We start from the raw sequence: 15,282 nt of genomic DNA, 5'->3' as shown, positions 1-15,282 counted from the left end.
TCCCTCTCTCTCCTGCCGAGAAGAGGGGAAATTCCAAAGGGAAGCTGGTTTTTCCGTCCCTGTTCTTGTTCATCTGGAGCCCCTAACACCTAGCCATGACTAGTCTGTAGAGACACAGGGCAGATTTGGGAGTCAGGGGATAAATGAAGGAGTGCTCATTGGAATTAGTAAGTAAAGATGCATGCTTTCCATGAATGGATATTTAGCTTTATTTTCTTATGAAACACCTGGAAACTTACTGCCTCTGTCTTCTGGGAGAGAGGTACTGGCCTCATCTCCATGAGCTCGCAAACTGAAATTGCCTCTGGTCAATGCACAATTGTGATAGATGTATAATCTATATTATATATGAAGGTGCCTATGTGTGTATGTACATATTCATACATCATATGCAAATACACGTACTTTTGAATATATAAATACATATCATTAGAATCTTTGCGCCTAGAACTTTATTGTAGAATGGAGGATAGGATTTTTAGAAGATCAGGGATGATAAACTGAGGCATGGGAGTTCTGCTCCCCGGTCTTTCACTTACTAACTGTATTACCTTGGGCAAGTCATTTTCACTCCTTAACTGGTCCTCTCTGGCAGCAAAGTGGGTCTAATAATGCCTCAGTGGCCTGAAGACGGGGGCATGAATCCGTTGGTCTCTCGTGGTGCCTTTCATCATTGACACCCCCTGAGGAGCTCAAGCTTTAAGGGAAACAGATTCTGAAGAGTCAGGAAAGATGATGACAAGTCAAGATTAAGATGATGACATCTACACTTGCCTATAATTTAGGGCTTATTAGTGTATTACCCGCCCATCCCAACCCTTCTTGGCATTTTGTCCAACACTGATGATATACCATTGGTGATGGTGAAAGGAATAACCAGCTAATGATTAACTAATCATTCTCTGCGGTTGTGGTTGTTGCCATTGATCAAGTCCTTCCTCTAAGCCATATTCCATATTAAGGCTTTATATGGAGAACAGAGATAACTATGAAAGGGAAATCATCAAGGAACATCTGGGTGGCTCAGTCGGCTGGACATCGGACTCCTGGTTTCATTCAGCTCAGGTCATGATCTCAGGGTTGCAAGACTGAGCCCCACATTGGGTTCTGCAATCAGCGCGGAGTCTGCTTGGAATTCTCTCCCTCTCCCTCCTCTTCTGCTCCCTGCGTTTGCATGTGTGCCTTCTCTCTCGCTCAAATAAATAAATAAAACCTTTTAAAAAAAATAGGGGAATCATCTTCCTCATTTTCCAGATGAGGCATGAATTAGAGTGGAAGACACTAAGAAATTTGACCAAGAGCCTCACAGACGGTGCTAGGAGCCCAGCTCTGACTCACATTTTGCAATGTCTTGTCTCGGGCCCTCACGTGCTTTCATTAAGTCTTTACAAAACTTAAGTTATGAAGGAGGTATTACCCCTCCCCTCAAAAGAACCAAGAAAGGTGGTAAGGAGCTCTCATTTGTGTTATGTGTATGCATAAATACATATTAGATCATGGTACCACATTAAATTTAGGCTCCAATTTTCTCCACTACCAACAGTCCCTGAATCTAGAACCTTTATTTGGTAGCTGGGTGAATGTGTTCATGGTGGAAGGAAATGCATTCCCCGGCCTTCTATAAACCACCACACACACACCCTCGCCCCGCCTTCCCCTGCCCCAGCCTCCCTCACTGGGAGCTCAGAGCTGGGTTTGGGAAACGTCATGTGACACTTCAGAACAGACTTTCCAGCAGCCTGTAGATTTATTTATTTTTTCTGTGGCGATGAGAAGTATCAGACTTTTGGTCAAGCCTTGGCCTCAGTTCCACTTAAAAATGGAAGTTTTGTAAATGAAGCTTCCCGTGTATGTATTTAATTTGTATTTCATAAAGCAGTTATTGTCCATTAAATAAATACCATCTGATTGTTGGAAACCTATTGGAGGGTTAATTGTTGTGTAATGAGATATGTCTCTATTACATAGTACCCTCAGCTTCAATCAATATGTTTTTAATAACCTATAGTCAGTTGGTACTTGAGGCTCATACAATAGCTATTCTGTTCGGTCTGAGATTTCATAACGGAGTTATCATATGTTAAATTAAAACTGACATTTTAGAAACATGTCTAATTAGGGTTAACAGCTACGTAGACGATAGTCTATGGCTAAAGGAAGTCGATCCACAAGTTCTATAAATTGCCGTAAAGAAATGGAGCAATCAGTCTCCATACCCTCACAGTTTGTACTCCTACAGACTGGCTTGGTACAAAGGGCACAAGTTTGCTGGCAAGTTGTCTGCACTCTGTCCTCAGCTCCACCACCCCTGGTCTTCCGGACCTTGCACAAGCCGTCTCACCTCCCTGGTTCTCTCTGACCTTCCGAATCTTCTTCCATAATTGTGCCCACTTCATGTGGAATTTGTGGGGAATTCAAGAAATGTGACATCCGTGATATGCTCGCACACGCACTCTTGTTCAAGAAATACTAGCTCCCCTCTTGTACAAAGTTTCCCTGAGCTGTTTAGCTACTTGAAAATTCTCTTTCCCTGCAAAATCTCTGGTGTTTTCCACTACATCCATCAATGCCAACCTCTCGCCCCTGGCCATCCTTACGTCCTCCTGCTGTTCCTCACATCTGTGGTCTAAGAGAATACAAGGGTTTTCCTTAAGAAAACATATTCAGATCCTCCCACAGCCTGTGTCCTCACACATGGGCAACTGAATAAATAATTCAAGGCCACCCCTGGCTTTTCTAACTCCTTTATTTTTATCTGTCTTGCAAACATGTGTTGACTGAATGGTTTCAGTTATCTGAACAATTGGCGGTGGTGTATTAGAAAGAATTCTGGACTCAGACCCAAAAGACCTGGGTCTGAAGTCTTTGCAACCTCATTCGTTTCCTGCTCCTCTTCAGCCTCAGTTTTCTGATCTGTAAACTGAAGGCCATCTGGCCTTTCTCCCTATTCCAAATCTCAGAACCCAGAAAATGACTTGATTAACCATTTTCTTAGTTTTCCCAAGAATGGTGCATGACAAGTACCATGCTAGATGCATGGGAGAGAAGTGAACTCATCACACACGGTAATCTGAAGAAGCACTGTTCAGTAGGACTTCTGCAGTAATGGAAATGTTCTGTATTTCTGCTGTCCAATATGGTAGCCATTAGCCAACTGGCTACGGAACATTTGAAATGTGAGTATTTCTGCTGTCCAATATGGTAGCCATTAGCCAACTGGCTACGGAACATTTGAAATGTGAAAAGTGTGAAATTGAATTTCTAAATTTATTCAATTTTCATTAATTGAAATTTAAAGACCCACATGTGGCTGCTGGGTGCTATATTATTAGCACAGACTTTAGGCTTTGATTCTGATAGAAGGTACGTAAGAAAGATGATCTTGTCCAGCGTTAGCGTCTTGTACTACTGTGGTTTCAATGTGTGTGTGTGTGTGTGTGTGTGTGTGATTGTGTGTCTGTGTAGATACAGGCACAAATAAAAATCAAATAAACGCCAAACCTAAGAAAACATATACTCCCTGGATGTGTAGTATACTGCCTGATTTTGGTAAAGCCCGTATCTACTCTATGACTTTACGAGCTATGATCTCGGTATGATTACTTTGTTCTCATGATCTTCTATTTCTGAATCTGTGAAGTGGGAACATCACCCACTGCCCAGAATCACACCATTGCATTTACTTTGGCTTTACTTTTATCCTTCTTTTCTGAATCCATGTTTCATTCAGCATGAAGACCAGTCTTTTTAAAATGTAAATTAGATCATGTCACTCCCTGACTTAGAGTGACTCCAGTGGCTTCCCACCTCTTTTATGTGCAATCTGCGGGTGGTCTACTGGACCTCCCATGATCTGGTCCTTGCCTTCTTGTCCAGCTGCCTCTCTTAACACTCCTTCCTTCATTCATGACTCCTGTCACTCAGACTTGCTCTGGGATCCCTATAGACCAAGACTTTTCCTGTGCAGGCCCTTTACATACCTGAGATTACCCCTGGAATGCTTTATATCCACTCTTCATGTCATCCTTCAGCTCTCACCATAGATGGCTTCCCCTCACTAAGGTCTTTCATGACTGTTTCCATTTTAATTATCCCAGTGCACCTCCCCCACCAGTATTCTTGCTTACATCCTCCATTTACTTTCTTTCTGGAACTTAATGAACCCATAATTTTATATCTGTTTACTTATCTGTTTAGGCACTATCCATCTGGCTGCAAGCTCTATGAGGTGTAGGTGGCATACCTGATTTCCTTCCCCTTGGATAGCTGAAGTCTGGAACTTGTACAGTCCTGGCAACTAGAGGCGGTTCAATGACTACCAGCAAAATGAACAGATGAAACAGTGAATGAATATGTGAATCAGTGGCTGAATATGAGGGAAAGTTCTTTGTGGAGCTCTGTGAAAACAAGGCATGTTTACTGTCAGGTGGATGATGGTTTAGTCACTCATCAAAGTATCTATTAGGATGTGTGAAGAACTGATGTATAGGGGACTAGAGGACTATCCTCTAAAACAAAGTGTCTAAAGAAACAGAAAGAAAGTCTCGGTGGCCATTAAGGTCCATGTGGTTCCTGACTCCATCCCAGAACTTTTATAATCTCATTGTCATCATAGAGCCAGTCATGTGACCCTGAGCTGTCATGCATGGGTTGTGGTCATTGTAATGGAACTCTGCCCTCCAGAGTGAGGAAGTCTCTCTCTGCACTCCTCATTCCCTGCCTTCAAGTGTATTTCTGTAATTCTTATTATTGCTAGTCCAAGAGTAATTCATAGATATTCAAAATATATAGAAAGTTCAGAAAACCAGAAGGAATAAAAAGGGAGGGGTAATCATCCTATATTCATTCCACCACCCAGAAATTCGTGTTGATATTTTGTGATGTCAACGTTATTTGAACAGCATTGAGAAGCTGCTGTAAAGTCAGTTTTGAAGAGGATTTTTTTCACTGAACATTATAGCTTATGCATTTTTCATGAGATTTCATGGAATATTTTTGCAACGACTGCTTACCATTTCATTGAACATATTAATCTTGGGCTATTTCATCATTCTCCTTTCACTGGATATCAGTGTGCTTGCAGAATTTCTACCTATGTATGATTTCACATTAACAGCGATAAAGCAGAATGAAAATCCACAGTTTGAGAATCTAGACTAGGTCAGTTAAGAGTCGTAGCAACATGTCTGAGTGACTGGTCTTCATCCATCTATCTACCCCCCAACCCACCACCCACTCACCTGTCCACCCATCCACTCATCTATCCATCATCCATCCCTCTACATACATTGGCCACCATATAAGTAGATAATCAGGAGAGTGATCTGTTCAGTTATAGGTTTGGGGATGAGCTTCCTGGCAGCTGTGTGGAAGAGGAATGGGGAACACCAGCAGACTGGGGTTCGCCAGCATAGTCCTTCTTACCAGGTGAACCCAAGAGCTACAGAGCTTCCCTTTGAAGGGAAGGCTGTCAAGCCCCCCCATTGCATCTTTCAGGTAGCTAAAGGATAATGATCCTTCTAGGAATGATGAAAGAGGTATTGGCAGGACCAATGCATTTTGAGAAATAATGGGCTGATCCCTCTCCTCTCCTGGCAGCTGCCTCCTAAACAGATGCCAAGTCTGGAGAACAAGCAAGATCCCAGAGGCCGTTGTGGCTAAAGGGAGATTGAATCCAGATACATAAGACACTTGAGAGTAGAGGAGGCCACCGTAATATTCCACTTCTGGGGCTCTGCCTTTCAAGGGATTGGCTTGCCCTTTGGAAAGCTGCTAAAATGAATTAGATGCCATGGTAAGGAAGCTGCTTTTGACTGTTAAGTCAGAGGTGATTCATCTATCCCCAGAATGTCAGGCCTGGAAGGTTCTATGGGCGTCATCTGGGGGTTCAGCCAGCTCATTTTCAGATGAAGGAACTGAATCGTGCCTTCTTTTTATTTAATACCTAGGACACAGGATGGTGCCTGGCACATGGGAGGTACCTGATAAACACTGTTCAAAGGATACAATTTGAGGTCAAATGGAAATAAAGATTTTTTTCACAACCACACATCAAATCCTTGGTAGGGCTTTGGATGTCTGATGAAACTAAGATTAATATGGGTGTGTAAGCCTTTGGACTGTTGATTCTGTACTGCTTAAAATTAAAGATGTATCTACCAGTAGGACAGAAGCCTCATAAGCCCAAATAAGATCTTTTTCTGGGCCGTGGGGTAGAATTTCACTTATGGTCATAATCTGGAAACTTCAGCAAGGATAAGGAGGATAGGGGTAGCATGGAATTGTTGTGTCTTCTGCCCTGGTGCCTTTGGCCAAGCCAGATCAGGAGCTCCTTCAACTGTTCCTAAGTCGGTGCATCTCCCTTCTTTCCTTGGCCTCCTAGAGAATTGGGATCAGCATGTGACCTTTGCCTGGAAGGGAGAATCCTGGTGCAGTATGCCATCAACGCCTCCTCCCCGATGCCCTGTGGCCCATCAGGACACTGGAGTCCTCGAGAAGCAGAAGGTAAGCTAGCCTGGAAGTTCATTTACAAGTTGGGGGTGCAAAGAACAGCTCCTTTAATGTGGCCAGAGCCTTAGGATGGTAACCGTCTTCTCTATATACTGTCTCGTTTGATCTTACAATAGCCTTGCAAGGCCAGTTTATTTTATTTTTGTCTTTTTCCTTAAGCTTTACTGAGACCTAATTAACATATAACATTGTATAGGTTTAAGGTGTACAAAGCGCTGATTTGATACAGGTGTCTTGGCAAGTGATTATAGCACAATAAGGTTAATTAACACAACTGTCATCTCATATTTTTTGATTATCTGTGAGCTCACGTACAATCTACTCTCTGGGCGATTTTCAGGTATGTGATTGTTAACTACAGTCACCGTGGTGTAGGTGAGAACCCCAGAGTTTATTCATCATACAACTGGGAGTTTCTGCCCTCAGCCCAAGATCAAGGCCAGTATCCATGCGTCAGTTCAGCACATGTCCTCTGAACTCCTGCACTGTCATAAGTATGTCATCCCACTTTACATACGAGGAAACAAAGATGCTGAGATACGGAATGAGTACTTGAAGCCACACGCCCGATAAAGACATGGCGTGTGTGTCTGTGTGTTTATGTGTGCCTCCGGACCCTGGCGGCCTATTGATGCACAGAAAATCCCCTTACAGAAAATCACAGGTACTTGGGGAGGCGTCGAGGTTTCAGTAATCTGTGTCCTCTTCATTTGTTGTGGAGAATATCCAGGACACCCACACACACGGCACGACGGTCCCTCTCAAAGTCTTTTTGTCAAGTACCCTCCTTGTTGAGATCCATCTATCAGCAAGACACTGGAGGGAAGCACCTCACCATTGCTACTCTTGGTGGGCTCTCCCCATGAGGGAACCCTCCTCTGCCCCGGGGGTCTCCCACACCCTCCAAGGAGCCAGCAGTCTCTGTGCTTTCTTATGGCCCGGTTTGCTGCCAGACCTACTGGGTTTTCTGTAGAATTTAAGAGAGTGCATTTCGCCCAATGCTTTGTTCCACTGGCACTTGGCCCTGACAGCAGCCACATGGAACCTAGAGAGTCTCGTGGAAAGTTGCCTTCTCAGTTTCCTTCCACGATCCCTATCCTTTAGGGCTCAGTCCTAGTGCCCAAAGCCTGGCCAGCAGAAACCCTGTGTTCTGTGCCTTCCCTTGCCCCCAGAGACTTACTCCACCCATTGGACTCTCTTGCCCCTGTGCAGGGCAGCTGTCATCCACGGTTCCTGGGTGGGGACACCAGCCCATCAGAGAGAGCTGAATCGGATTCCTCCCTGAGGTTCAGCAAGAACTCCCCCCGTTTTCTTTTATATTTTTAGAAAGAAGGTTGAGAAGAAAAAGCCAGAGAATAAAGCAAGGGAGAGGGATCAGAGGAGAGTGAAGGAGAAAAATGACAGCACTGTGCTTTGTTATCTTCTAAAGTAGCTTAAAATAAAAATGAGAGAGCTGAACTCAGGAACTCTAAACAAATCCATCTGGAATGTAAAGCGAGAGGGATGTCTGGGAGAAGCCCTCAGGTCATCCCCCCCCCCGGATCACAGGCTGTCGGACTTGGAAGGGGGGCCTGGCTCATCTAGCCCCAGTTCCCACCCAGGGCAGGAATCCCCCTGGTGCCCTCCGTCACCCAGGCTCTCCTAGCACCCGCGCGTACATTCCTGGGCCTTCCGTTCTAACTCCATTTGTTAGAAAGTTCTTTCCGACATCTACAGTCGTGACTTATCCATCCCAGAGGAACCCACGTTGGGTTCTCACAGAAGAAAGGGCATGTCCCTGCCAGCAGACAAACTGTGTCTGTGCAGGGTGACCCAGGCCCATCTGCGGCCACCGTAGGAGCTGTGTGCCAGACACTATGCTGGGTGTATGGCCAAGACAGAGCTGAGCATCTAACAGGGGAGTCGGATGAGCAAAAGGGTGGTTACCATCTACCATCGCGTGCAGTGAGGCCCATGATAACTGAAACACAGAGCGCCAGGGGAATCAGGAAGAAGCTGACCTCGTCCAGACCTGAGAATTTATCACTGCCCCAGTGATTAAGGCACATTTGAGAACATGAAAGAAGTTTGGTAGGTTTAGAGCAGTGTTTTGGGGTGTGTGTGTGTGTGTGTGTGTGTGTCTGTGTGTGTGTTTTCCAGTGTGATCTGAGGGCTTATGGAGTTCCTGGAGACTTTTTAGGGTATCCTCAAAACCGAAAATTATTTTCATAATAATGCTATGGTAATTGCTTACCATTGTCACTCTCTTTCTCTCCCGGGAGAGCAGTGTTGCTTTCCAGTGGCTGCGTGGAATGTGATGTTATTACTGCTCTGATGGCTAATGGAGCACATGCTTATGTGTTCTCATGTTTGAAGTTTCTCAGTGTTCATTTGTACCATGATAACTACCAGTAGACGTAACCCACATAAATGAAAGCTGTTCAGTAATGCTGAGAGCTTAAGTGGGTTTGGAGCATGAAACGTGAGGTGTGGAGTAGGGGGAGGTTGGACTGGGTGTTCCCTAATGACTGGATGAGGATGGGTTTATGTAGAGGGCAGCAAGGAGCCACCACATGTCTTGGTGGGGGCCTGGGCACACGTGACACACACATGGCACAATGGGTGTGTTATGAAGATTGCACGGTCTTTAAAAAAAAAAAAAAAAAAAAAAAAAGGGGCGCCTGGGTGGCTCAGTGGGTTAAGCCGCTGCCTTCGGCTCAGGTCATGATCTCAGAGTCTTGGGATCGAGTCCCGCATCGGGCTCTCTGCTCAGCGGAGAGCCTGCTTCCCTCTCTCTCTCTCTGCCTGCCTTTCCATCTACTTGTGATTTCTCTCTGTCAAATAAATAAATAAAATCTTTAAAAAAAAAAAAAAAAAAAAGATTGCACGGGCTGATGTGTGGTGAAGAGCCTTGGGACGGCTGTGCTGGAGGAAAGGGAGCCACTGGGTGGCTGTTGCAGGAATCCAGGAAAGGGATGGTGATGGCCCTGGTGTGGCCCATGGCAGTGAGAGAGGGAGCGAAGTCAATGGAATCGAGAGATATTTGGGAGGTAGGATCAGCAAGACTTTCCGCCAAGACTTCTCTGGCTAAAACCATCCTGGTTTGTTCTACTCGCTGCATGAATGAAATAATTTTCAGACGTCTCCCCACACCTCCATCCAACCCAGCTGTCAATTGGCTAAGTCAGTTCTTGGTTTGCTCCTGACCCTCTTAAAGCATGAGATGCAGAGTCGAGTTCATCGGGAAGTGCTGAGCCCCCCGGCTCCCTGAGCTGACTCAGGCGTGCAAGGAAACCCAGCAGCCATGGGTTTTCCTTCAGGATATGTAAATTTAGTGCAATGCAGGCCAGGAAAAGACACTGTTCTTTTTTTAGAGCATCCTATTACAGGCTCTGTGATCCTTTTGGCTCAGACCCTTTTAATATCCTTGAAGAAATAAACTTTTCCATGAGCCAAACTCTGCAATTTATTTCTCAACTCATTTTCATCCTATTTATCTTTGCGTGTTTAAGTTTTTGGACTTCCCAAACTAACATAAAACTCCCAAATCCATGAGCGATGCCAGACATATCTTTGGGGTTGGGGAGAGAGTATGGGATGGGGGGTGGGGTTGAAGAGGACCGGACCTTGGTTCGAGCCCTGCCATCAACGTGCTCTGTGCCCTTGAATGAGTCACTTAGCTTCTCTGAAGATAACATCTCGTGTACAGAATAAATATCCTCTGTAGCTCTAATATTCTGTGGAGCTGTGAATTCTTTAACTTCATATTAATAAGATAGAAGGTTGGTTTTTTTTTTTTCTCATTTAACAAATACTTGCCTCACACCCACTATTTACTCCATTAAGCCCATTCCATGAACTTCAGGTAAATACAGCCACAGAAATTCTTGCCTTTGGCCACAGAAAGTGGTTGGATGCAAAATAGACCCTGTTTTCCTATCTCTTGAGCAAAAACTCTTATTTCACAGATGAGTATTTCCTGAGGTGTTCGATACCACGGACACTCGTTACCTAGGGGGTGGATAGCCAGACCTCATCAACTCAGATCTCAATTAAGATCATGTGCACAGGGGCACCTGGGTGGCTCAGTGGGTTAAAGCCTCTGCCTTCGGCTCAGGTCATGATCCCAGGGTCCTGGGATCAAGTCCCGCATCGGGCTCTCTGCTCTGTGGGGAACCTGCTTCCCTTCCTGTCTCTCTGCCTGCCTCTGCCGATTTGTGATCTCTGTCTGTCAAATAAATAAATAAAATATTTAAAGAAAAAAAGTCAAATTAAAAAAAAATCATATGCACAAACATATATAAAGCATTGCAAGGGCTGGGTTTTCCATGAGAGAGGAACACGTGGCACTAGCTATTTTCATTTTTATTATTTGTGTGAGGCCTTTCCCCCTTTTGGTGCCCAGAATATTTCAGGTGTGCTCAAGTATTCATCTGGAAGACACTTGGCACCAAGGTTTTACAACTACATTTGTGTCAACAGCTGCAACGTCTGTACACAAAGATATGTGAGGGCTGTCTGTATGGATTTTCATAAACGTAAATCTGAATCAGTGTAAGTATGTCTAAATACATTGCACACACGTAGATGGCCTCACTTCCAGTGGACAGCTTCTATAAACACGTAACTTTTCATTTAGTTGCCATATATACAGAAGGGTATGTGTTAACAATGAGGTAACAGTACCTTTGTGCCTTTCCTCCTTCCCGCTTCCTTCTTACTTTTTCCCTCCCTCCCTCTATGCTTCCCTTCCCAACACCCCCCTTCCATGTCTTCCCTACCCCTCCGTTCCCCTTTTCCATTGCCCTGCTCCCTGCCTCACAACCACACCATCCTTGTTCTCTTTTCCTCCTTAGTCACTTTGGTTAGTCCTCATCCCCTCTGACGTTCCTTTGTGTGTGACAAGCCATTTCTCCCCTGGTTTCAGTAGACTAGAAGCTCCATAGGGCCAGAGACCATGTGTGTAGAAACCTGTTGCCCCAGGGACGTGCCTAACATTGGACACAGACCAGGCAGTCAATAATTATTTTTTGGATGGATGGATGGATAGATGGATGGATGGATGGATGGTTGGACAGACAGATGGACAAATAGATGGATGAATACATAGATGGATAGATAATGTCTATGACTTTCAACAGTGGTTTTTCTAAAAGACAGTTCTCACTTGTTTGCTTACAGTTTTTCACTAGCCAGTCCCCCTTGGTATAAAATGCTGATTCCTTAAAATGACCCTGGAGCCCTTTGTGATCTGAGCTCTGTTTAGCTTGCGGGCCTCGTCTCCTGCCGCTGCCTCGTTGTGCTCAGAACCATGGTCTTCTTCTTCCCCCGTTCTTTCTCAGCTCTTCTCTGTCTTGGACTACCTCCTACTCCCAAGCTTTTCCCTATTAATTCCTCCCGATGTTTCATAACAAAGCTCAGTATTCGTGAGCATGTGCTAATAGCCCCCCATTCAAGTTCTACAGCACCCCTATGACGTCAGTATCTTCAGAGGAGGTGGCGCCATGAGAAGCTGTAGAGCTGATCCTCTAGCCCAGCCTCCATTGCTTCAAAGTTTGGCACGCTGCCTGGACCGCTGCTCCCCATCCGGGGTGGACTTAGGCACCGGACTCTCAGTTCCCCCTTTTGTGAAATGATTTTTGTTAAGACCTGTGCCCTAGACTCACTGCCAGGACCAAGAGAGCAGAGGCAGGTAACGTGCTGGGCGCGGCGCCGCGCATGAGGGGATGGTCGGTTCGTGGAACCTGGTATGGTCAGAGGGGTTGTGTGGTGATGGTTGGACTCAGCACACCCCCAAGGCTCTTTTTCACATGCAAGCATTTATCTCTGATGGGCAGACAAGCACACACTTTGCTAAGATCTCCATTCCTGATTATGTACTTGAGTGTAATGTCCAGGCTCTTGTTCCTGTCTTTTGGAAAGCTTTTGGTCCCTCTGTTGCTTAACAAGAAACCAGGGAGAAGGCAGGAACCAAACACGTTTGTCGCTTTTACTCTCTTGCGGCTGCCACCACTGGTAGTCATTTTCTTCAAGGAAGGGAGAAGGGTTCCTCCATCCCTTGACAGTCCCGGATAAAGAATGCGGAGGGGGAGGAATGCTCGCCGGGCACTCCCTACCAGCAGGCATCAGCGTTCCATGAAGCTCTCACTGTTTTAACTCCATATTAACAAGATAGAAGATTCTTCATTTCACAAATAGTTAGTGAATGTCCACTTTGGTTACTATCTACGGCTCAGGCGCTGTATTAAATAACGGTGCCTGGAATTGAGTGAAATAGAGGTCTAAGGGGCAAAAACAGTAACCGTCTTATGGGATCTGGGTGACAATCAGGGGAATAAGTTAATGGCCAGGGAATGTGCTTCCCATGCATTAAAACGCTACCCTCACTAGAGCCCAGTGAGTAGGAAAGATGTATGTGCCAATAACCCACAAAGCTAAGAGAATCAGGAACTCCACTGAGTTGGAGAGTCTCTAGGAAGAAAAGCTTCAGCCTCCCTAAGGAGTCTTATTCGTGCCTTTGACTTAAACCAGTGGTCACTTCTAATCAGCCTTTGCTGCAAATAATGGATGAGCTTTGCCAAGGAGTACTAGAAGAATCCTGTAGTTCCGTCCATCTCGTCCTGCTCTGATGTGTTCTATCTAAAAAGCCTTTTGAATTTTCCTCACACTGTTCCCCTCCCTTTCTTTCCTTTCTCTTCTCTTCTCCATCTCCACTTGGTGTCTTCTCTCTTCCCCCTTGGCTGGGCAGAGACACAGAGATTACAGGCATTGTTATAGCCTTCTCTGTAATACCTGCCCCACCCAAAATCGTTTTCTGGTTTTCATATTGTGAATCCTGTGATGCTGTAACACTACCACAAAGCCATTTTAGACAGAGATTGCCTTTCCCTTTTTGCTTTACAAATGCCTAGTGCCCTACCTCCCACCAACCAGTGATGCAAAAGAAGAAGAAAAAAATGTGGCTAATAGGACAATTTGAGATCTTCCATGCTACCATCACCAGCTGATCTGTATCTCTTGCTAGACTCCCCTAAACAAATTAGAGCCAATGGCTGCACTGAGTCCTGATTACTTTTCTCAGCAGTGCAAAGGAGAGCTCTCTGAGGGTCTAGGGCTAATGATCTCAGCAGAGAAAAATTCAGAAGTTGCTGCAGGCTGAGATCAGTGGGGATGAGGCATTGTCTCCCCAGGGAAGGAGTAGAAGAATCCCTCCTTCCTTCTCCCCGCCACCTCACCCAATACTCCTCTTCCTGAGTCAGACTGGACAGAGCTCTGAGGAGCTCAGTGGTATGGAATGACCTCATGTGGTGAAGAGGAGGAGAGATAAGATGGCTCCAGGACCGCCTTCCAGCTCTGTCATTCATGGTTCTAGACAGTTTCCTCCCAGAATCCTCAGTCCAAGGGGAGAAATGGTCTGTGCTCACCTCTTTTTTGCTGAAGGTTTCTGGTTCTTCTGTCATTTCAAGCAGGTTGTACTGAAAGCAGTACTGCAGGGATCCTAGTTTATTTTAGTGGCCTCTGCATGCAGTAGGGAGAATAAAGAGTATGAACTTCAAGATGAGACAACACTGGGTTCTAATGCTGACCTTCACATCAAGCTGTGAGACTTTGATCAGTTCACTCCACATTTCTGAGCCTTAGTTGCCTTACCTCTGAGATGAGTCTTTGCAAGAAGTAAGCAAGTTCAGGGGATGTATGGGTATTTGGCAAATGTGTGTCCCTCCCTTCTTTCCATCTGAGGCAGCAAAGCCTACAAGTAGGATATGAAGAAAGAAAGTTGGGGCATTGACTCAAGAGTAAGGTACTCACTTGAATGTAGTTTTGACCAAATGTTTGGTGATTCATCCAAGAATGTATCGCAGGGGTGGAGACGAACTCTCTGTTGTCCCTATAGCTGATACACTAGAACACTGAGAGTCTTCCTTCTCCTTCCCCTTTCTCTGAGCTCAGGTTAGGCCAGTCTCTTCTAGCGTCTACAGGGCTTTCAGGAACTCATACCCTCATCTCTTCTCCATAGGTCATCCAGATGTTGAACAGCCCTGTAAGTCCAGTGTCCGCACCTGGAGTCCAAATTCAGCTGTCAACCCACACACAGTCCCTCCAGCCTGCCCTGAGCCACAAGGCTGCTACCTTGAACTGGAATTCCGCTACCCCTTGGTCCCTGAGTCTTTAACCGTCTGGGTGACCTTTGTCTCCACTGATTGGGACTCTAGTGGGGCTGTCAATGACATCAAACTGTTAACTGTCAGTGGGAAGAACATCTCTCTGGGCCCTCAGAACGTCTTCTGCGATGTCCCACTGACCATCAAACTCCGGGATGTGGGTGAGGAGGTGTACGGCATCCAGATCTACACATTGGATGAGCACCTAGAGATTGATGCGGCCATGTTGACCTCCATTGCAGACAGCCCTCTCTGTCTAGAGTGTAAGCCTCTGCAGTACAAGGTGGTCCGGGACCCTCCTCTCCACGTGGACGTGGCCTCCCTCCTATACCTCAATAGAAGATTCACGGACACGTAAGTGTGCTCTCTGGCTAGGGAGATGGTCAGGTGGGTGGGCTACAGAGAATGTAAGGAGGCTCAGAGAGGCCTACCCTAGAAGGAGGTCCATGACTTCTAGGGATTCATAACCTGGCATTGACTGTAGTACTGTCCTAACATGGCAGGGGCAATACGGTGGGAATCATAATACACAAGGAACCAGAAAGCCTGCCTGGGTTTTTGGTGAGAGCTCTAATGTAACGCTAAGACTCCCAGACCTCTCTTAGTTGTCTCAACAATAAAATGAAAGAGG

The 15,282-nt window shown here is 45.6% G+C and overlaps 1 protein-coding gene across 1 annotated transcript in view; it reads left to right on the top strand.

Annotated features, from left to right (window-relative positions):
- The window catches only part of LOC309858349 (pappalysin-1), a gene marked incomplete at both ends in the record, with an annotated part of 49,331 nt that extends 34,322 nt beyond the window's left edge, over nucleotides 1-15,009 (top strand). The window contains 2 exons of the mRNA XM_082751035.1: nucleotides 6,383-6,504; nucleotides 14,507-15,009. Of these exons, the coding sequence (XP_082607161.1) occupies nucleotides 6,383-6,504; nucleotides 14,507-15,009 (625 nt within the window). The remainder of the gene's footprint in view (nucleotides 1-6,382; nucleotides 6,505-14,506) is intronic.
- Between the last annotated feature and the right edge of the window lie 273 nt (nucleotides 15,010-15,282).

The sequence above is a fragment of the Mustela nivalis genome, assembly GCF_964662115.1.
Source record: "Mustela nivalis genome assembly, contig: HAP1_SCAFFOLD_2225, whole genome shotgun sequence".
Taxonomy (NCBI): domain Eukaryota; kingdom Metazoa; phylum Chordata; class Mammalia; order Carnivora; family Mustelidae; genus Mustela; species Mustela nivalis.
Note: the sequence above shows the minus strand (reverse complement) of the source record. Positions and strands in the feature narration are given on the sequence as shown.